Source organism: Ambystoma mexicanum, chromosome 9, assembly GCF_040938575.1.
Source record: "Ambystoma mexicanum isolate Mex_15411 chromosome 9, UKY_AmexF1_1, whole genome shotgun sequence".
NCBI classification, from domain to species: domain Eukaryota; kingdom Metazoa; phylum Chordata; class Amphibia; order Caudata; family Ambystomatidae; genus Ambystoma; species Ambystoma mexicanum.
Genome location: NC_090931.1, coordinates 606,620,625 through 606,644,398, shown reverse-complemented (window position 1 = coordinate 606,644,398; position 23,774 = coordinate 606,620,625). Strand labels below are relative to the sequence as shown.

Sequence of the window (23,774 nt, the reverse complement as noted above, 5' to 3'; positions counted from 1 at the left end):
TTACCTCCTTGCAGTAAATTGTCAGCAGGGAGAACGCCCGAATTTGTACAGAAAACCAAATCGGTATTGCTGGGTGATTTTAAAAACTGAAGGAGTGGGGAAGTTTCATGTCTGCAGTGGAGACCACAAGTAGAAATGTGTAATTATGTATCCCTCGTCTGGGCAGGAACTGAAAGGTAGTGCAGAGAGAGTCTGTGTTGCTGTTATTTGTGCTAATTTGCTGGGAGGAGGGAGTGTGGACGTGCCCTGTTTATTTCACATGTACAGGTACATTGTGTGCGGCATGAAGATCCTACAATTGGGCTGTGAGGCATTTACGTATATGTATTCTCTAGGGTGCTACAAGTTGCCCTGTACACAATTCAAAGAATGTCTCTGCCTTTTGGATAACCAGCGTGAAGTTCAGACGTCGTGTTTATTAGTAGCACTGATTTCCAGAAACGTACTAACCAATCTGTTTCTTTTTCAGGGGTCGGAGTGGAACGCCTCGAATTTAGAGGAATTGCAGAACAGAGGGTGAGTGAGCATGCACAGGTGACGTTGCAAAATGTGTTGCCTTGCTCTATTGCCGATAGCCATTCGCTGGTCTGAGGTTTGGGGTTGGGCTAGCATTAACGTGAGTGGGGGGTACCTCGCCACTGTGTTCAGAGATTCTGAGTAAATGTATAAACTGGGCGTGCAAGTGTCTCGTGCCGTAGAGTTGGAAGCGTGGACTCGAGACCTGGAAAGCTTCTCAGATGTAATAAGTGCACTCCACTAACCCCACTGGAGTGGGGCGACACTGTTGAGAAACCAAGAATAAGGCTGGGCACCTTGTTTGATCTGTGTAGATGCAGACTTGGAAGAGCTTGGTGTCCTTATCGGACAATCATTTCTGTGATTTTGGTGTGTTTCTTTGCGGTGAGTTTCTGCACGTTGGTAGGGGACGAGTGGTGTGATGCTACTGCTGCTTCTGTGTAGGAGAAAATGGTGCAATGTCAGTCTCTTTTCTGCGTGGATTCTCGCACGTTGTGAAATGGATTATCATGCTTTTTTACAGCGAGATTAGATTAGTTGCCCGGGGGTGGGGGGGTCTTGCATTATGAAAAGTCTGCTGTGCAGGGTTTAGGTGCCCCTCGTCCAAGGTGCTAGCTTCACCTCTACCTTCTGTTTCCATGCAGGGTGCGGTACATCTTGAATGTCACTCGAGAGATCGACAACTTCTTTCCGGGGGTCTTCGAATATCACAACATACGGGTCTACGACGAGGAGGCAACAGACCTGCTCGCCTACTGGAACGATACCTACAAATTCATCTCCAAAGCCAAGTAAGTTAGCCTGGTGTACAGCAACGTTTCTTTCTGTAACACCGATTTTTAGATTCCTGTTAAGTCAATATCCCCTGCCACGGTGCTGGCTATTAAGGATCCAAATTTCGAGAGAAATGATCATCCTAAATGCCGGACCTATATTGGTGTCCCTGATAGCAAAGCAAAATCCTGCATTTTTAACTGAATTGCTTAATGTGTTGTGGGTTTCAGGATTCATGCAAAAAAGGAGAGGTCTCCTTTCTTTCATAAAACGACAATTTTCTAACCCCTTTACACATTTCCGTAGTCTGGCTGAATGTCGCACCTGCCCCTGACTGTTTTAAGATCTTTTAAGCATATTTTCTTCTGTCTTTTCCTGTTCCTGTTTCTTCCTGCTTCTTTTTAATCTTATTTTCGTTTTGTAAATGTATTACAAACATTAGGAAAATCTTGATTTGTGAAAATTGGCTTTCTGGTGATGTTTGAAGTTGCCGTCAGATATTTCAGTCTGCTTTTACAGGTCAAATCACAGAAAATATTTTCTGTAGTGGTTGGCGGGCAAGTAAGATAGCTCACTGTATTGAGTGCCCACTGCCAAGATCTTATAACTTCTGGTCATGGGTGTCTCTACAGAATGGGCTTATGAAGTGGGTGCTTTTAACTTGCATAATTAGGACCTATTGAAGCACCAGGTAAGGATTGTGTTGTATGGTACGTTATTAATGGTGATATTTTTCTCAACAGGAAGCATGGCTCAAAATGCCTGGTGCACTGCAAGATGGGGGTCAGCCGGTCTGCCTCTACTGTCATTGCATATGCCATGAAAGAGTATGGTTGGAACTTGGACCGAGCCTTCGACTATGTGAAGGAAAGGCGCCACGTCACCAAGCCCAACCCAAGCTTCATGAGGCAGCTGGAAGAATACCAAGGCATCCTTCTTGCCAGGTGAGACACTGATGACGCGCCATATCTCTGGCCTAGCCCAGCTCCAGTCTAGTCCCTAAAACGTGTTGGTTTTGGACCCAGAAATTCCTATTCCAGTGTACATGCTTAAACTGAATGTGAGATTTCTTTTTTCTAGCTTCTCTAATGTTCATTTGAGTGTGAAGAGGCCTCCATTGACTAATCGCCAGTATTCAAAATCTGAAACTTTTACTCTAGGCCATCCATGTGTAGAGCTACTATTGGCTGTCAATGCTAGAAGTTGCCATTGGTCCACCATGGTTGAAGTTGGAAATGTATTGATCCATATGTTCTGTACTAAAGGATTTCCTTGAAGGGCGTTGTCTGATGCAGACATCGGGTTATTCTATTCCATACATGAGCTTGCCAAGGCCTATTTTGCTTTGAATTGTTGGACTTGTAGTCCGGATTATAAAATGTGGGAAAATGCAAAAGTACAAGTTCTAGAATGCAATGAACAAAATCTAGATGGGGTAGGGTGCGGTGGGAAGGGGGGTGGGGGGTGTTTTCTGGAAGAAACAGTTCAGTTACTGATCAGCTGTGCCTAAACTGAAGTCCACCGGCTACACATGGTAGGAAGTCCCAAACTGAAACGTTATGCTACTGCAAAAGAATTGAAAATTCTAGACTGAGCTATGGATCAGATATGGCATCTGTGTCTTCTGGTTTTGTGTGATTTGGAAAATATTTCAAAAAATGTGTAGTGAAAAAGATTGTGCTACTAGCACTCTTTCACCATATTAATCAATGAGCCTTTTACTGTCTGCTCTTGGAATTGCTGAGGATGCCATGGTATCTAGAGAGTAGAATCATGGACCCTGCCCTTCCCCCTGCCCCCCAGTCCCTACATTACTATGACCGCTATATTGGATTTGTATGTAGCATTGAATGTTTCTAAGCGCTCTAATAACTGATAAATGGCTGCCTACAATACCCACTATAAACTACTGTAAATATAAGACATGACTGGCCTACAATAAGAAAAATTGCATACCTATTATAACCGTAATTATTTATTACAATTTAGATGTGAAGTCATTATGCCTGAATTCCAGGGGTCACTGCTGCACGTAAAAGATTGACAAGCTGTCCAAATTCGTTTCTTCTGAAATATCTGACACTTCACAGCCATTCATTTTTAAATTGTTTATGGTACGATGTTTTGTGCACCGCTGGAGCTTAGCATAGGAGAGCCTGAGTCTGTCTGGAAGTTACCCTATATTTTAAACAACAACTTTTTTTTAGAACCATTTTTTTGCAACACATTACAAGATTCCTATTAATAGTTTGTATTTTATTTGAACACAGATTTTGTGGACAAAGCCCTGGCGCCATAAGACCACTATCGTGTGTGAATGGTGTGGTAGAAAAGTTTAATGTGAAAATCTCTCATTGGATTCAGCAAGATACCCAATATTAAATTGGTTGACTGCGTGTGGTCATGTATTGTGAGTAATAAAATGCCCCATATGGTATGTTATATAGGTATTGCAAGTCGTCTGAGAGTTTCAAGAAATCATAAATGATTTCTGCCATTGACCACGTTCTTCGATTTGGTCACAGAACTCTGCATATCAGTCTACCCTGTGATGTGTGGGGGGCGGGGTGGGGGAATAACAGTTCACAATATTTTGTACTCCATTGTTCAGCTTCGTAATGTTGGCACTGCTGGAGTCAAACTTCAGAAAGGCAAGCTTGCCCCACACCAGAGGCCAGCAGCACGTACCTAAGTAAGAGTGGGTGAACAGCTCACATGTTGTGTACAGGGTTTTTACGACTGAACTCACGTTTTGCTGTGCACTGTCCTGACTGGGGTTTGTGTAGCACGTAGGCAATGATGTACTCTGTTGGGTGTTTGGCTGCAGGCTAGTGAAATTAGCCTGGAAGCGGGAAGCGTGACCCGCGGGGCGTGGCCATGTGTATGAGGTGAATCTGCCTTCCTGCGTACCGCGCAAACATTTCCTTCCGGGGGTTGAAGGGGCAAGCTTTCTGAAGGCCCTGTGTCACATGGCATGTTGCACATGGGCTTGCTCAGGGGGCCTCTTCTGTTGGGTCATTGCCTTCTTTTTAACGAGGCCGGGTGGTTTGTGGCGGGTCGCCGAGGGTAAGGCACAGGAACCCCCAGGCGCAGCTGTCGGAAAGGCTGCTGTCGCCTGCCTTTGTCTCCGAGCACGGGCGGGGCCGCTGTCGTCACGTGTGGGCGGAAATGTGCTGCTTCCCTGCACGAGTAACCCGGGCCGGGCATGTGCAGGAGTCGAGTCCGAAAGCTTCCGAACCTTGCTGGACAGGGAAAATGCAAAGAATGAACGCTCTTGGGTGAAACGCGTGTTCAAGGTCACCTTTTGCAGCTGTGTACTCGGAATCGCTCCTTTTTCCAAGGGTAACTTCCACACTTCACCCAATCGAGTGAAATGGGCACATTGCTGTCTCGTCTTTGCTTGAAGCAGGGGAGCATTCTGAAGCGGGATAAAGACCCAGATCTAGAAGAAAACTGAAACCCCAAACCATGGTGCGCTTCTGCTTCTCACAGCTGGATGTCTCGCAGGTTAATCGTCCGCTGTTATTATTCAGACGGATTGGAGTACCATTAAATTGAGTAATGACCGCTAATATTACAGTGCTTACAAGTGGAGGAATATGGCACAGAGCACTATAGGTAAACCTGGTCCTTGGTGGGGGCATCTTTAAGATGACCTCGTCTTGCATGCACCATGATGAGCATACACCCCGGTGGGGTGCGCGCAAGAGGCGAACTTCTGTTATTGTTTTTACTCTCACCTCTAGCTGTTTTGTGCAATTCTTTCTCAATCATTCTTCTAGTTGTTACCCTGGGTGTGTCCACTATAAACAGTGCTCTGTTGCTTAGCAGATAATTGTGTGCTTTATAAATCCTAAACATGTATACAATCTCGTTTACTCCCTTGCGTGTCCATGTACAGCCGTATCTGCAGACAATCCGTGTTACTCTGTTAATGTTCCTTTCTTTCAGATCTATAATTTAATGTTCTATCTTCTCGTGGTTGCTGCAGTGATGACTGAAACCAACGCTTATGTTTCTATATTTAACTCCTAGTAAATGAATGTGTGGCCATTGGATTCGGCATATTCCAACCAATTGCTGCTTCATCGGACTCCGGGTTTGCCGCCGCCGCCGCCCCTAAGATGTTTGCCGCATGCGGCTTGTTTGTAGAGCTAGTAGTGTTTGTTAGTGTTCCTGAGTTTGATTGGTTTACATGCTGTGGGTGATCCCAAGAACCTAGTACCATAAGCATACTGGTCTGCTAGGGGTGCAGCAGCGCATGTAGGACCCTGTGTGCGCGCCCTGTTTTCTGTGCATTTTGTTCTGGCTATAGAGGCAGCATAGTATGGTGCGGTTTTAGAAGGTACAGCTCTGTTGCTTTCTGACGCTGATCTCATTTCTCGTGTGCTTTTTCACCATTGTGAACAGTTTGCCCTAGAAATCCAGCACACCTTCAAGCCCCAGGCATTGTCCAGCATTGAAAGGGCCAGCTGGCGATTCCAAGAAAAAGCAATGGTTAAGAACATGTCGTGTGCTTCCATGTTTCAAGTTTTCTAGGAAAGGGCCTGGTCCAGAAAGAAAGGGGCGCGTTCAGAAATGGACCCATGGAGCGGAAGCGGGAGCACTTGTGAGATGATTTGATGCGTTGGAACAAAACGAAGGCAATAAAGGGACCCCTCTCCACTCCTGAAGGTGATCCTGCTGCTGGCACATGATGCCCAGTGCGCCAGAGGGGCTGTGTCTTGTGCCAAAGCTTTCTAAAGGGGTAGTGACAGTCTTGAAAACGTGCACCAGGGGAATCTTACGGTCAGGAATCTCTTGCCTTTCCGTCCTTTGAGGCATGGCCCAGTTTACAGGTGAAGAATCCTAGTCCGCGCCGCGCTGCCCAGTGAAAGGGGGGTGGGTTGCTCCGAATGTGACGATGGAGAAAGCGCCCCATATGAGACAATCACTCCCCACCATAAAGCGACATGCATCACACTTCTGTGCAGACTCTGCGGGAACAACCTTTGTGAGAAGATCATTACGTCTGTTATTTACAGAGCAATGGTTTGTAGGACTGTTGTAGGAAGAGCCATCTAAGCACGTCGGCGCCTTTGTTCCCTTGGAATAGATCTGGCTTGCGACTTCGCAGCCTCTCGCTTTCGTGCCATGCCCTCGTCACACCTGTGCTACGAGCACAGGGGACGGGCTGGGCGGCGGGCAGGTGGGGGAGGAGTGGCGCCAGGGGAGGAAGTGGTGTGTACGTGACTCGCCGTTCCCTGCTGCACAGCTGTAACCGAGCTGCTGCGCCAGGTGACGGTGTGAGGTAATGCTTGTCCAGGGGCAGGGGAGGAAGCAAACGACATCCCAGAGGCGCACCGGCACTGCAGAGGCAGCCGACACACGGCACCCTACCAGAGCCCCAGGTTGCTGCAAGGGCCAGACTGGGCTTTCTTTAGACCACCCCTTTCCCTTCAGGGAGTGTCGCGCACACGGTGACGCGGCAAACAACCCATTGGGTGCGCACTGGGGTCGTTTCCTTTGGTGCAATTAAAATAGTGATTTCTCTGGAAACGAGAAAATGCCGAAAGGAGACACACAAGCTACCTCCATGAACCTACCTATGTAACAGATTTTAAACCTCGTTACGTATTTTCCTTCCCCCAACCCCATGTTTGTAGAGCTACATCAGTTTGCGTTCCTGCATCAAAATGGGCCTTAATGTTCAAATCCATGTATAGTCTTCATATCCAATACCTCGCTAACTGCATCTCTTCACGCTTCCTCTAGATCGGTGCGTTCTGCCTCCTCCCGGCTTTCAATGTGCTTCCGCGATCCTCTTTACTGCCCCCCTGTGCTGGAATGCTATGCCCCCTTGATCTAACCCTGCCCATTTTTGTGTTTGGGTAGGGCTCAATTGGTACACACAGACCCTCTGTGGGGCCTCAGAAGTACACCCAGGAAGCTTTATTATACATATTTATGTGTACAGTTCCAGTTGCCTGCAGTTATATTACAGGGCACAGATCACGCAGTACACCTACCGGCCATCCTCACATCACCAGCTAAGGCCCCCAACTGACACACATGGAACACTCAAATACATTCCCCTGAGCTGCCAATCATAACTTTCACCAACATTCTACCAGCATGCTTCCATGGCCAGCAGGACAAGACTAGACTACATTACAACACCCATCAGTGGAATTTTTCAAGAACCCCATCCACGCTCTGTGCTTGCCAGTCACTGAAGGTGCATCCCCCGCCCCAAACCCTCAGTGACCCCACTCCTACCTCCTGGATAATGATGCATCATATTGTCAATATATGTACATTGCTCTAATAAAGACTATGGCACTGGTGGGTGATAACTCACCTGGTTTATTCATATTTAGAAGGAATGCCTCTGATATGTAATGTATCCCGTGTCATTTCTGTTATAAGTGGCAAATTTAATGTTGTATAGGGGTTCCATTGAACCCATTCATGCACTGTACAAAATATGAAAAGCTTTAAACTCCTGGGATGACGTCCTCACAGTGAAATATGAAGATCCAATTCAGTGTTGTGATATCCCACACCTACCTGCTGTTGATCGCCCCAAATGAAAGGCTTGCAGGTCCCTCTTTATCGCCCGCAGGCTGTGTTGAACCAGGAAGTGACCGCCTCTTAGATCAAAGAACATCTTTTCCTCTAATGGCGGAATGGGTTAATTGACTCCCATTTACAACATAAAAATTGTACAAGGGAAGACCTGCTCTCCAACCTTGATTTTAACATTCCCTCTGTCCTTATCCTACTTGATCTCTCCTCTGCTTTCGACAGTCAACCATACCATCCTGCTCAATCGTCTGTGACAACCTGGGTATCACCGATCGGGCTCTGGCCTGGCTGACCTCTTTCCTTTCTGATTGACCTTCCCAGGTTCAACTTGGGTCCTTCCTATCATCTATAACCCTCTACCTGTGGCATTCCCCAGTGTTGTAACCTCTCACCCTGGCATTTTAACCAATACCTGGAAGCTCTCGCCTACTGTATTTCCATTTTCTGCTCCAACTTCCAGTGCTATGCTGATGACACCCAACTCATTTTCAGACTTCCCTCAGTCACCTCCTCCTTCATCTCTTATTGCCTAATCGCCATTCAACATTGGTGCACCGCCAAATATCCGTCTAAATGCCAACAAGACTGGGATCCTCCTCATTGGTACACCTTCCTTTCCCGTCACTCTCTGGCCAGCCTCCCTTGGCCTTCCTCCTACCCTTACCTGCAAGGATAAGAATCTTGGTGTCATCTTTGACTCCACACTCTCCTTCTCTGCACACATCTCTGATGTGCCTTTCCTCACCTTCCCTTAGAAGCTTACCGTCTCCCAAGCTCTGGCTCTCTAGGCTGGACTACTGTAACAACCTCTTTCTAAATCTACCTGCCTCAACTCTCTGCCCTTTACAACTAATCCAGAACAGGCCTGCAAGACTTGTCCTTGGCCTCAAGCCCTGGGATCGTATCTCTCCAGCTCTAAAATCCCTTCATTGGCTCCCAGTGGATGCAAGGATCAAATTTAAAACCCTGTATTGTCCACAGGGTTTTCTGGGGCCTGTGTCCAAAATACCTTCAACTATCCCTCCGTAAATACCTTCTTTCTCGGTGCCTTGGCTGCTTTACTTCTAACTCCCTTAGGGTCAGTTGTTTTTCAAAGAAACCAGCTGGGGGCAGATCTGTCTTCGGCTGGGGCATCCCTTTGGGACAGCCTCCCGGCCACCTTGATACTTGAGGAGAACCATCTCCGGTTCCGGTAGCACCTCAAGACCTTCCTCTTCGCTTCTGCCTTTGCCCATCTTCTCCCCTGCTGATTTGTTTTCTCTCTCGGCACCATGCACCTAGCCACCTTCTGTCCTTCGGGCCCAGGTACCTGCTCACCCTGCCTCCGGGCCACCCATTGCACTGGGATCTGTATCTGTACCCCTACAGACCCCCCCCTTTCTTTTCCTTTGCACTTATCAGATATTCTCTGACTAATCATGCACTTGCCACTGGCTGGCTGCACTACCACTTTCCCTGCCTGTATTGTTAGTGCACTTATTTATTCTGTTCTCTCCTCTGTTCCGCACTTAGCACTCCCCCCCATCACTTTTCCATGCACTTGCGCGTTCTTAATGTCAGTAGGCCTAGTAAGATGGTTGTTTGTTCTCCCTTGTTCCCCTCCCTTTACCTGGTCGCGCTCTGAAGCAATTGTGTATGAGCGCGATATAAATAAAATATATCAACCGCAGGGACTATTCCGCCTCTGGGATCAGAGTTACATCATAGACAACTCGAGCTTCACTCTCATCTGTCAAATACAAGTCTGAAGCCCTCAGTGAAACCTTTCCCAATACCTGAAAGTCGCAGATGCACAATTCTATATGTTCAATAAATACAATCCATTGGCAGCCAATCCTAGATGTTCAGCATTTACTGGCAAGGCATTATCAGCAGGTCTCCCTTGCCAAATCCATGGCCATGGTTACCATCAAACCTGGATTGGGCTCCATATTTGGCTCTTTGGATTTCTAATTAGCTCTAAAAGGGGATTTTGTCAGCCAGCCACAATTGACGCTGGGTGTGTGATGCGTGGGCTCCCCAATGCAGTGGCGTTGCCAGGAATCAAATTTAGGAGCAGCACAGAGGGGGCCACAAACAAAAGTAGGGGGGGGGCTTCTTATAAAAGGGCAATGTGGCATCAGAAGCACTCCTGTAGAGAATATTTTGTGCACACCAATTACCACACCCCTTTTGTGCACCTCGTCTCCCATCAGAATGTAGGCACTAAACCATTAAGTCACGAATGGCCATCATTAGCGGTTTTGTGCACTACATTCGGATTGGAAGGACTGCTCTTGGCTGCACGATGACTGAACAGCTCTTCATTGTGCGGCAGCATTGATTGCGGCCCTGTGTGGGTGTGTTGTGCTGGCGGACACAGCACTGCAGGCAGTGCAGAGAAAGTAGCCCAGCTGAGTGGGGGCCCAGGATTTCAGAGCAGGCCCCCCCCCAAATCCCCCTTAGCGACGCCACTGCCCTAATGGTGACTTGTGGGAAGCGGTGGAAGGGTCTGTATTTGTTGCAAAACGACCTCCTTTAAAAGGCCTCACAAGAACTTGACTAACCAGACTTTGTTTCTGGGCCTTCTACGAATTGCACGTTGGTAGATTTTGAGGTGCTGCTTGGATGTGCGTGGATTGAGCGACTGCTTGTTACCTTCTGTTGGTTGCTTCTGTGGCACTTTCACTTTCCTCAAAGTGAGGAGGCACGTTACAGACGAGCTGCGTGCATGCGAGAGGGATGGTGGTATTCGCATATACTGGAAAGAGCCGTTGTGCTGGATTGCCGAGCTTCAGTATTTACAAGTCTACCATCGGGGCCATTCTGCCAGGCAGACATCTAAGGAATTCTGCTCCCATGCTGGGCATTCTCCATCTGCCTTACACTTTCTCTGGTCATGCCATAAATAATCGCACGTCAGATGTGTCTGGAAGCCAAGATAGATTTTATATTCCATTATTTCACGGTTTTCATTGTCCACCTGAAAGAACAGTTCTGATAAGAAGTATATTTTCATAATATTGTGAGCATTCATTTTATTCTATAAAATATAATTGCATATAGGTACATATTCTATATCCCTGGCGGAGGTATGTTGGTGCCATCGAAGTTTATTGTGTATCATTTTTGGTGGCCGGCATCTTTTACTTTAATTTCCTCACTGTTCAACTCGTAGACCTAAACTTTTGCTTTCATGTTTCTTGCAGCAAGCAGCGGCATAACAAACTCTGGCGCTCACACTCCGACAGCGACCTCTCTGACCACCATGAGCCCATCGGCAAGACGGGGATAGAGCACAGCAGAAAGGACATCACCTCATCTGCCGAGCAGCTAACAGACGTGCGGTGCTCGGACATAAACCACACCTTCACGCGTCAAGAAGCGCACAGCCATGATGAAAGCATAAGGGTGGAGGTGTGCACCAAAGACCACACGAGCCTGGAGATCATGGGCCGGAGCCTAGACCCTGGTCAGCTGGAGGACATCTTAAACCTCAACACCATCAATGGGTGCCCAGCTGGCGGCTGTTTGAGTGATCCTCAGATCTACCTAGACAACTGCCGCCCCCCTCCTGCCTGTGAGGGCCAAACACTGCTGGAACAGGTCTGCCCAATGGATACTGAGTTGCTTGAGCTGAGGGTGGAAGACGTTGAAAAGGATGCGCTCAAAATCGAGCATGAATGCCACCTGCTCCCCATGGAGGAGCTAACATCCCGTCTGAAGGAGTTACCATCTTCGCCCGAGCCAATATCCCCAGACTGCAATCAAGGTCTGGCTGAGCAAGGAACCGATCGCATAGACTTCTTTAGCGCCCTTGAGAAATTTGTGGAACTCTCACAGGACAGCCGCTGCCGTGTCAGCCTCCATGCCCGAATGGATGATCCCAGCAGTGGCAGAAATGGAACTCCCAGGGGCACTGCATCAGAGGGGAACCACTCTGAGACGGCAGAGATCCAGAGAAACGGCTCCCAAGGAAGCTCACCACAGACGTCTGAGGACTCTTCAACAGATGAAGAGCAACCAAAGGTAGTGGGGCTGGAATTGGTTCTAGGGTGTGGGTGCAGGGGAAGATTGAAGAAGTCGAGTCTTTCACCACAAGGTGTTACCCATTCATGTAAGACCTCTAGAAAGTGTGACCATTATTTGACCCCCAATGGCGTTGTGTGGAGACTACAGAGATCGGGGTGTAACCCACCTGTCACAGGTTTGAGTAATGGCAGGCCAGACTCCGCCTTCAGCCTTTTGTGAATGAGTGAATTTTGCATGCTCCTTTTTTTTCAGGGAGATAAAGCGATCAATGCCCAGTTACATTTTTAACAAATTAAATTGTAAAAGTTCTGGTCCATTAATGGAAGTATGTGCTAGTGAGTCTCGCACAAGAACTCCCATTATTTTTATCCCAAGATGATGTGCGGTTTGTGGTGTGCTATTCCAATGGCAATATATTTTATAGCTAGTAGTGAACTCTTTCCAGTTCTCTGTATGTAAGGAACAGGCCTGCTTTGCGTGGTGTAACAGGCAGAAACTTCTCACTTTCAAAGTGTAATAAGGAAGACTCCCATTACATAATGTAATATGGGACAAACCCTTCACCTTGGCGTTTTCAGGGACTGACCTCTTGCAGGGAAAAATGCCCCACGCTGTCACCTGACGATGTAAATGTGAAGAGCGGATGGACCTCAGTTTTCTCTCCACCCACCGCACCTGTGGTGTAGTGAATTGGGACTGTCCCCCACTGCGTCCCTTTACCTTTCCCCCACCCTCACTCCCATATGCATATGCTCTCATAATAGATCCCTCAGCCCTGTGTTTTCAGGAATAAGACCATTACCGTTGCCTATTTGTCTCAACAAGAGCGCCTTTTCTCCTTTCACACCCCCTATTGCCCCTTACACACATTCTCAGGAAGAGACTCCTCAACTGCTGCAAATTTCTTAAAATGGCGCCATTTCTCACACACCTGATTTAAACCAAAAGAGCAGTTGCCCTCTGTTGGACAGATTTATGTGGCAACAATCGATGCAGCAAATTCTTTCCCTCCTAATCAAAAGCGCAACACCAATATTACTTTTCTGTTCAATCTTGCCCTGTCTGCGATTCATATAGGACCACATAGGTCCCTCACCCCTATGCAATAGATAAGCCAAGAACCAGGACGGTGTATAGAAGGAATATATATTAATGAATATGAAAATTAATATTTGTACAAAATTACGAGTCGCGCCACCTCACTCCGTGGCCCAAATGCCTTGCTTTCCTTACACTTAGCTTTTCACACAAATTGAAAACTATGTTGGTTTAGTATAACACAGATCAGACTCTCTAACCCCACAACATGTACAGTCAAATACTTTGCTGGAGGTTTACTTTATCACATGTAGCATTTTGAAACATGACCGTATCACACACTTAGCAATACCCTTTACATGAAGTTTAATTTAAATAACCCGCAATTCATTCCTATTGGCAAGAGCAGTGTCGCACATGAAGCCCTTTGTATTTCAAATCGCCCTGCAAACTTGGAAATGCTAGCAGTGTTGGAGCACAACAGACTTTCAAAAACAAAACACTTTTAATATATTTAGAACCCTTTTCCTTCACTACAATGCATCTCTTTTCTACCAAGAGTCACTTTCCCACTTTCAGTAGAGTATGTTTTCAGTCCGACTTCACCTCATTTAATTTTGGCAAAACACCTTTCTGCCCCATCACAAAACCCAGATTTTCCGTTGTGTTCAACACCTTTTGCTTTAAGATTGTGTTTGAGTAATGACGAACAGTTGGGAATTTTGTTTTTTTATATACCCCTTCCTTTAGATAATTTTGGTTTGGCAATGAGAAATGGGAGTCCTCCGTTATTTTAACAGACTATATTTTTATTCACACTGGAAAATATATTGTGAATTTCGAATTTCAACAAAATACTGTGTTGGCTATAGGGGAATACAATTATTAGGTAAGTAAGTGCTAGGGGTCTTCTTTGTCTGCCCATCTAATCAATAATGTGAAGATATTAAATCAAAACAGATCCCCACAAGTCTTAGTTTGGTTGGACAAGTAAATATCTTTGGGTTTGTGCTCAGGAAAGGACATCAAGCCTCGGGTCATCTTTTGGGTACCGAACAGGGTCCTGGTCTGAACCCAACATCAGTCATGGATATTCTCCCGTCTCAATCCCTCGATTTTGCCTCTCCTTGGTCATAGACCCAAGCCACTGTCTTTTCCTGGTTAACTCCAATTCCTGTCTTTCAGGCAAGGTTATTTTTACAGCAATTTTGCAGTAGTCCCACTCTGATGAAAGGCAGCTCTTCCTGATACCCATAGTTACACCGCTAGAAATGTCTAGATTATGAGATGCCAGCTCATTGGCTCTTCACTGGGATTGGAGAACTATTCTCAATCTTTTTGACCCATGCCTAGCCCCTCTTCTTTGATTGGTCCCTTTTAGTTACTAAACATCATCCCATTGAATGATAACCCCACCCATCTGGATTGGCATTTTCATAGTTAATTTGCAGTGAAAATCTTCAACATGGGCGGGGGCGGGTGGGGAGGGGGAACTTTTAATTTTCAAATAAGCATCTTCTAAAATAGATTTTTGGCTTTGTGATCATGCTGGATTTAATTACATGAGTCCCCGGCCTGCACAAGGTTGCAGGTTTGAATGACAGGGTTTTGTGATTTACTTAAACATTTTTAGTCCGTGTCACAAGTTTACACATACAGTTAAATACTCCAACAAGCTACTGTCACAAAGCAAAGATTTTGGGAGACATTTTCGGCAAAGTCATCACATTTCGAGTTCTAACTCTTCATCCCAAGGTCAACATTTTATGAGCGTGAAATCCAGAGGTGGGCATCTTTAAAAGCTTTACAGTGACATTTGAATTATTTCTTTTTGCCTTATGGTTCCTCAGAAAATTAACAAACTTTGATCCTGCTTACCCTCCTACAGCCTTTCTTGATATGCCTATTGGTCCTACAATTTCACATTGGATTTCTTTTCATCCAACTGAACATGTGAACTGGCCATTTGCTTCCTTTGTTGGTTTTGGCCTGGTGTAAACCCATTAAGTTTCTTGCAAAGTCAATGGACTGCAGGAGGGATCTTATCTTTTTGTCCAGATGGGCTCTAACTCCACCCTAACTCCTAAAGCCCCTTCTGGTGTCTGTCAAATGTCATTAGCTATGGACCATGAATCTGAATTTTAAATCCAAGTATTTAGAAAGGTCACCCCATTAAGGGCTGCCTTTACCCAGTTGCTGGCCCCAACCCGCGATAAATTCCTTTTTGGTCACTGCTTTGCTTTTAAAAAGATGTTTTAGATAGAAGATAAGGGGAAGGGTCACAGTTCAAGTGTTCTGAACAGAAACTGAATACAACATTTCTGAACAGAAACTGGTGATTTTAAATGTTACAATTTAATTTACACATGAGGCCTTTTAATATCTCGCATCATGCCTTCAGTGTTCATTTAACATCCTAACATATATTCATATGACTCTGACAATGGAGATTTATTTTCCCATGTGTGCATTGTTCTAAGCTGCAAATGCACACCTTTCCATGGTAACTATTGCGTTTTTTGCATAATTGCCCTTCTTTGCTCCCTATCTGCAAGACTGCACTTCACACATCCGCCACATGTGATGGAAAGTAGTTTCAGGCCTTTGGCCTAGTTACTTGAATATAGGGCCCATTTCATGTCATTGCTCTGTAAACAGCATTTTGATGTGGCAGTTGAGAATGAAGTGCTGCCCTTTCATTTTGGCAGTCATCTGGGTGTTTTCAATGCTCTATATTTTTAGGCCCAGCGTAGCCAAATGCAGTTTCACTTTTGTCTTGGGGCTGAATCTGAACCCCACACCTCCACATTGTGAACTATAAAGACCCCTTATACTAATTTGTAATTTGAATGATCTGTCCCTTCCAGACTGTAAAGATGGCCTTTGTGCTCACTGTGTAAAAAGGAAGGGAGACGACCTTCATCCCCAGGGTGTAAATCGTGAGACCCCCTTGTGTATCATGTAAACGGGAAAAGGAACTTCATCCTTGCTGCGTAAAAAATAATACCGCCATCGTCTTGCAACAGGAAGAGACTCCTCACTGTTTTATAAACTGGAAGAGGCTGCTACTCTGTGTTCTCAGGAAGGACCCACTCTCCTCCCTACTTTTATCAGGCAGAATCCCTTCACCTTCTGTTGTCTTGAGAAGAGACCACTTGCCTTTTACACTGTAGGTAGAGGAAGCTCTTCACCCATGTGTGAATACAGAAGTCTAAAACTCGCTATACGTTCACTGTAGGAAAAAAAAAAAACCTACTGAAGTAAACCCAGAAAGTACTCACCTGCTTGCCCAACTCTGTTATTATAGACCTACATGCTTTTTCTTTTCTTCCAAGGAGCATCTCTTCCCACAATATGTTAAACTGAGCTTGGCAAATGTTGTTCTACAAACCTTTTCCGATCTCTCCCAATAGTGGTCAGTACCTTCCCATTCATTGACCTTCAAGGCTCTTTACGTGAGCTGCCCTATCCCGTTGATGCTCCAAATTAATCGCACTATTTTACAGGAGCATGTAACCTTGGCTTAGCACTGAGACCTTTAGCCTCTCCTCACTTTTGTCCACCTTTTCTCCCCCCAGTGTACCTTTTTCATTTAGGTGGAATGTGCTTCATTGTACAGCAGGATACTCTGTGAAACAGGTTATCCGATTCAATAATACTTTTGGTGGTAGTTCACATCATACTTCTAGGATTCCATCATCCTGGCTAGTGCAGCTTGTCGTGAAGCTAGAAATTACTAGCACATTACTTGCGCAATGAGCCAGAAAGGCAACAGAATGCGACAGAGAAGCTTTGTTTGACGATCTGACTTTGCAATAGGTATTGAACATTCACATATTCATCTGAAAGTTTAATGCAATGTTTTTTCACCTATGCATATCTGTCTTGTCCCAGCTGTCTGTGGCCTGCACCTCTGTGCCTCAAGCTTTGTAAATCTATAGCATGTTAGATTCACACCTATAAATGGGCATTGCGTGTTAATGACATCTGTTTTTCTTAATTTTGCAGGACGTTCCTGAACTGATTGCGCATACTCATTTACCAAGGTCGGTCTCAGAAAATGTGATCTCTGTGAAAGAAATAATCACAGAAATTGAATCGATCAACCAGGCAGTTGGGCATTTGCCACTGAAAACTGAAGCTGTGCCGTGCCAAGCTCTAGCACCAAAGAGGAACCTAATCCACGACCTGGCAGCAGAGGCCAGCTACGCACTGGAAACTAACAACAACAAGCTGGAGGGCAGCGAGGGAATCTCTGTTGTGGCATGTGAGGATGTTGCAAGCTTGGTTAAACCGGTTCATGTAGACTTGCCCGATGAGCACTGTCTTGGGGAAGAATCTGAAGAAGGTGATCCAATGGAAGACCAACAGGACCTCGCACACCAGTGCCCCAAGTCCGCTCTGAAATGGTGCCCTGGCTCGGTCAGACGGGCAACCTTGGAATTCGAGGAACGCCTGCGTCAGGAGCAGGAGCACCTTCTTGCATCTCCCATTTGTACTTTACTCACGCGAAAGAACTCCCGAAACGAAGAAACATCACCTGACCCTGTCCCGAAGGAGCACGGTCAGGAAAGGGTGAAAAGGAGGAGCACAGGATCCAAGACCGCATTACCTCACCCATGTGGGTCTTCTGCAGATGCACAATCCTCTATGCTGCTGGAGCCCCACACTGCACAACCCAAGCCAGATGCCCTTCTGACAACCCCCAGCAGCACTCAGGAGGTCTCGTTGCTTGAGCACAGGACTCTGGTGTTACTTGAAGACTCTGACAGACAGGCTCTTCCAAGTCATCTTCCAAAGAGAATTGAAATCATTGAATATACCCATGTCGTACGGCCGCCTGATCCCAAGGGAATCGTCTTGCCTGTGGTTGAGAACCGATGTGAGCAGACCACCACCGATAACTGTGTCCATTCCATGGAGTCAAATCATGACACTTCTGTACCGTTAAACATTTTGCCTTCATCTTTTTCTTGTGAATGGGAAGTGCCAGACATAAAACAAGCCACATTCACTGTTGGAAGCCCCTTGGACGAAATGTGCATATTGGGGACAATAGATGGCACTCAGCTTAGAAGCCCAGACCCACACTACCCATTCACAGACGCAGGCTACCATGATATGCAGCATATAGTCCTTGAAGGTGTAACTGAGCAGTGCACAAGTACAGATTATGACACAGAGGGTGTGCCAATCTATGCCAACAGTCCTCCTGTGGTTGCAGACATGCTGGACTCGCTGCACAGAGAGAGCGATGGTGCCTTAACTCCACTGAGCAGTGAAGACCTAAACCTGATCAGTCGGCTTACTGAGAACATAAGGGAACTGCGTGAAGTCCTGGATGTTTCATCCATCTGCTATGGCCTCCCTCACAGCTCCAGCAGTGACAGCATCAAGGACCTGTGCAGTGGTCCAGGCGTGGTCAAACAACGGGCCAGAGAAATAGAGGCCCGAATTCGCCAGGCTGGCCTGACTACACCGTCCCAGATGAAGCGCTCCGCTTCCCTTGCCAAGCTTGGCTGCCTTGAGCTCTCGAAAGACGACTTGTCCGAAAGAGAGTCTGTCAGCTCTGACACTACCCAAGGCTACTCTGACTTTTTCTCCAGCCCCCTGCGAATTGCGCCCGGAAGGCGCAAGCCAGCCTCGGAGTGCTGTGCAGAAGACCCACCCGAAAAACTTTGCATCATCTCCCTCCCTGATGTCACACATCTAGGACCTACCTGTCACTTTGTGGAGCAATTGAGGGTGGCAGAGTGTGTAGTGCAAAGTCGGCCAGTGGAGAAACCTCTGGTGCAATATGCCAAAGAGTTTGTTGTGGCGTCGCAGGACCCGTGTGTCAGTGTACCATCTCACTTGACTAGCTCTGAGGAGCACCTTCCCAGACTGCAGGTACTAGATGCTTTCTGCCCAACCCCCTTTGTTGCCCCAATGCCCCGGCAACAGCACAGTAGGACTCACCCCATACGCAAACTCAGAAGGACAAGCGATAAGCGAAATGAGCGGAAGCGGACGACCAATCCACTGTACAACACCATGTGACCCTGCCCCCTCCCGCCCCCTCTGTTTCCTATGCTGTCATTTGTCTGTGGCGTTCCAATTAAGGGGCAGGTGTAATATGTGAGGAACATGCACTTTATTGGTTGACTTTTTTTTCCTTATACTTGCATTATTTTCTTGTTGTTGCATGTTGGTTTTGGGGTTTGTTTTAGTGTGTGTGAGAATCTTGACTGCAGGTCTTTGTTGTTTTAATTTTGTATCTAATCCAAAAGAACCTCAATAACTTGTTTCAAAAGAACATCTACATCAAAAGAAGATTGCTGCGTGAGCATTTTCTTGGAAGGGTTTGAGGTAGCCTTCATCATGGTGTTGCCATGTAGCCTAATGGAGAAAATGGGGTAACGGGTGTTCAGCAGTGGGAGAGATTTGGGCGGCTGTTGCACCCGTTGGTGACACTTTCTTGTTGTCCGGGTCTTGCACTGCAAAACACTGCTTTTTGACCATGATAAAATCCTTTTGACCATTGTTAATTATTTTAGGAAGTTGGATTGACCTTCCAGGCTACGACCCTATTTCCAATAAGACACTTTCTTTGGTTTGACATTGGATCTTCGCTTGTTGTTCTTTCTAGCGGAATTCTAACCCCTGTGACTGCTTGCTCTGGTTTTTAAAATGGGTAGAGCAGCTGTCTCGGGCAGTTGTTGGAGCATGTAGCTAGAGTGAGCAAAAATGTTTTATGAAAACTACCTATCCCCTTGGTGCCTTTCTTGAGTCTTATTTTCTGTACTTTGCTCAAAGAGCGGTACTGAATTTAGGCATTCATGGTCAATTAAGTGGCCACATCTGTTGTGCACTTATCTTTTTTGTGGGAATGGGGTTGGGTGAAGCCTGGTAACATACTGAACAAAGGTTCATTGCCTCATAAACAGGAATTTCACTAGGTCATTCATAGAATGGCATTTTTCTCCATTTATTCAATATTCTAAGAAATTGGCAAACTGCATTCACCATCTTGCAGTAGGTGCTCAAGGCCATTTGAATCAGAGGCACTCCTGGCTAGCTGATTGAGAATCATTGCACACTTTTTTTGCCTGATGTGAGCAATGTATGTTCAATGCAGCAATCTGATGTTGGTTTACGTGTTCTTTTAACAGAAATCATTGTACAGGGTTTAACCCGCTCATTACTTGAATGCTGCTGTGTCTTTAGATTCAGCAGCCATATCTTTTGTTTGCCTTTCATACCATGGACAGACCCCTTCCCTACCTACTTGTTGTGTAACCCCCTCCTATCAATCTCTTGTCAATGCTGCCTTCCTGTTCTTGAACTAGTGACATGTATATTGTTTCATGGAGTGTTTATCTTCTGAACTGGATGTAAAGCCTTGTTTTATAGATTCTTTTGACGAGTTTCTCTTCGCCCTGTGATACTCCCTTCAGAATTGTATATATCTTGTGTATAGAGCCGTTTCTCTTTTATAAAATGTGTGTGGGAGGGAGTGGTTTTAGTGTATATTTTTGTTTTTTTATTTCATAAATGGGCAAGGTTTCTTGCTATAAACTGGAAATGGTAGTTGAGCCACTTGGTGTCCCCTGTTGTGTGCCTGGGCGTGGATGTGTGCAGTCATTAGGGATCTGTACTGAGCGGCCTTGCCATTAAACACACAAATCAGCCTGTGGGTTACTTCTGCCAAATAATGCGGCCAAACCGACTGTTTTGCTTCCCCAACTTGCTGCTCAGGGGCTTCGATGTAACCCTGTGATCAGTGGCCAGTTAACACAATCATGCACTTACCAGGAGTACTCTGCTGATCGCCCAGCCTCTCCATGAAGCCAATCACTGCAATCTGGGCTACCGGTGGCAACCTTTCTGGTGGACCACTCAGAATATTTAAATTTGGGCTATTTGCTTACATTGAGGCAGGCATTTTTACACATAGAAGGTAGGCGTTGTAAATATGTGCACCTGCTCTGGTGGTTATTTTACGGTGTCAAAACATTTATTGATGAAAATAAATATGCGCTTTTTCCTAGGGAATATCTGGTTACTTTACCCCTGTGGTGCTCAAGTGTACATCGATGCAAGTTCAACTTCTAAGTGCAACATTGCTATGCTGCATAGGAGCAACAGTGGTTGTGTAGCCCAGTGAAGGGTGAGGTGTGATTGATGACTGTTGAGCTTTTTACCGTTCATGAAGTTGGCCCCATTTTTTACAGGCACTTAGTGTTTTTGGGTCTCAGATGTGTTCTAGTGGCTCCAACAAGACTGCCCACTTAACTTGGCAGGTGATGTGACTGTTGGTGATGTAGATGTTTGGTGGGGAAGTAATGTGTAGTAGTTGGATACATAGAAGTCATCCAAATAACTGGGAATCTGTTGTGCAGTAGTTTGTTGCACCAGTTCCCTGATGATACAGTGCACTGGTCTCTTACGGGCAATGGACTGCCCTTTAAGGGTAACAGTGACTCGGCTATTTGAATGGGGGAGGGGCTGGATTACGTTATTGCCTCGTAGGTCTTATTACTCAAGTCTGTAGCATATACCGATCACCAAGTTGCAAACATTGTTGATAGACTTTTGCGATGACACCGCAAAAGCACGTTTCGGGGGCATATTACAAATAATCCGTAAGCAGCTTGCATCATAGATCAGCACTTTCGGCCTGCCACTCGTTTTTGTTGAGTTGTTGAATTGGGCTGCATACAGTGTTTATATGTACATTGTCAGGAAGTGGGGTAGTATGATTCATATTCACACTCAGTGGCTCTTTGGTGTTGCTCATTCCATAAAAATGGATTTTCTGAACAGTGTCTGGAAACATCAGCGTCTCTGAATGGGAGCAGTCCATTGGGTGTGTGGGGCTGACTTGCATGGACTGGTGAAGTGGTTTTGAAGCTGCCGTGGGACTTTGGCCAACTCCCGAATGTGTGTCTGAGTTGGGGTTTTACTCGGTTATATTATCAGTGGTTTAGACCTCTACGTTGATTCAAGAATTGGGACTGTGCCCTTATTGCTGCTGCCTACTGTGACTCACTCCATTGCTTTTTCTAGTTATTTCTACAGGGTTGTGCTAAGCGGATAACAGGGTGTATTTTGGCCAGGAAAGCAAGTTCTTACAATGCTAGAATATTTGTTCATGAGCAGATCTTTATATTTATTGGAGTTGCTGGAGGTTAATTTGATCTGGGGTTTTCGTCTGAGGTGGTGATGACTTGAAATTTCCTAATCCGGTCCAAGCAATAAGGCCCATGCCAATTTAGCATGTCCCCTTTGTGGTGTGTATATCAAGTAGCCCAGAACGGGCAAACCTGTCAAATGCTTTTTGCCCTAAACCAAACATTGACCCTATGGTATCATGGCAATTTAAAATTAATTACCAAATAAATAACCAGGAAACTAGGAAAGCTTCATTTTAGCAGTCTAGTGATTGTCCTTGATGGGGCACTTTGAAATAATGTCATCACCAGATGTCCCACATGGGTTTATAGTCCCTGTCCGCATTAGGTTGTTGGGGCTTTAACTTAGCACAAAGGGAAACCATGTATATTCTTGTGTGCTTGGTCAGGTATGAAATGTTTTTAAATTATTCAGCCCGCAGTTCAAAATTACCTGGGTTCGTAAGTAAATTGTTCACCATCAAAGATGAGAGCCACGCTTTGCCCAATTGTGGAAGAGGTCTTACTCTGGACAGCTCCCTTAACACCATGCCGAGGAAGAATTGAGAACCTGTCCCATCATTTTACTTCATAGCCATACAATCGGGTACATAATCCAGCTCTGTGCACCGTGATGTAACCCTTACGCTTCTGGAGGATGTGGGTAGGTTTTCAGATGTATGGGTTTACAGACCCAATTTGCATCCTGGATCCATAGTTCTACTAGGTTTGTGATGCAGACTGCTCACTCACCATCTGAAGCTTTGAGCACCGCTACAGTTGGGTCTTTAAGAAATGTTTCAATTTGAAATGCACTCCTTCACATCTGGAGAATTTCCTTATATGCTGAGCTGGAGAAATGGCCAGGGAACGCTATCAAACTCTTCAAACAGCAATGTAAAATGGTCGTGCTGCCAGGTGTGTATTCTGCTGACTGCTTTGGAGGTCACTGATGGAAATCACTCGTGGTTGTCATGTCATAGACTATAATAGTTATATTGTCCCAGAGTTTCCCCATTGAAAGCATCCTAAGCAGTAGGTACAATATGAACTAGTAGCCATTTACATTAAAATCAGTTTTAAAAGGTTGCAGGGGAGTTGAACTCCAGTTTGGGAGGACTGCATTGTAGGTGCTGTGAAGAAAGTTTGATCTCTATTTCAGTGTGTTCCATGTGAAACTGGATCCTTTTTAACGCAATTTTAAACAATCAGAAGCATTGTTGCACTGCAGACTTCACAAAGGACTTCTTGTGGGATGCATGGACGGAGGCGCATCCCCTGAGCATTAAGCAGTGCAGATTTGTGACCCATACATGAGGGGGAATGCCAGCATCTCACAAACGAGCAAAGCGCAAATTGTTTTCTTTTAATAAAATGGAAAAAAATACCTAAAAGTATACGTTTTAAAGGGCATTTTTGTACAGTTTTCTTTGTCTTTTACAAAAAATTCTGTGGTTGAGGAAATTTATTGTTTACATTGTGAATATTAAACCTGAACAAAATCTTGCTGTGTTTGTATTTTATTTTTCACGTGCTGCAGCGATCTGGGAATGATGAGTGTTTTGAAGTTCAAATAGCTTAATGGACGATACACCTTGAAGGGTGGGTGCGCAGCCTTAAGGGCAATGGTTGAAGTCATGGTGATTGGGCTTATTTATCAAAGTTGGATGTTTAAATAAAATGTTGTTGGGTGACAGTAACTGCTTTATCCATCAT

At 45.6% G+C, this 23,774-nt stretch overlaps 1 protein-coding gene across 3 annotated transcripts in view; it reads left to right on the top strand.

Annotated features, from left to right (window-relative positions):
* The window catches only part of SSH2 (slingshot protein phosphatase 2), an 878,905-nt gene extending 855,341 nt beyond the window's left edge, over positions 1-23,564 (top strand). For all 3 annotated transcript variants that reach the window (XM_069615249.1, XM_069615247.1, XM_069615248.1), the window contains 5 exons: positions 470-516; positions 1,161-1,307; positions 2,034-2,234; positions 11,046-11,865; positions 16,915-23,564. In XM_069615249.1, the coding sequence (XP_069471350.1) occupies positions 470-516; positions 1,161-1,307; positions 2,034-2,234; positions 11,046-11,865; positions 16,915-18,945 (3,246 nt within the window). In that variant the 3' untranslated portion in view covers positions 18,946-23,564. The remainder of the gene's footprint in view (positions 1-469; positions 517-1,160; positions 1,308-2,033; positions 2,235-11,045; positions 11,866-16,914) is intronic.
* Positions 23,565-23,774: the final 210 nt, after the last annotated feature.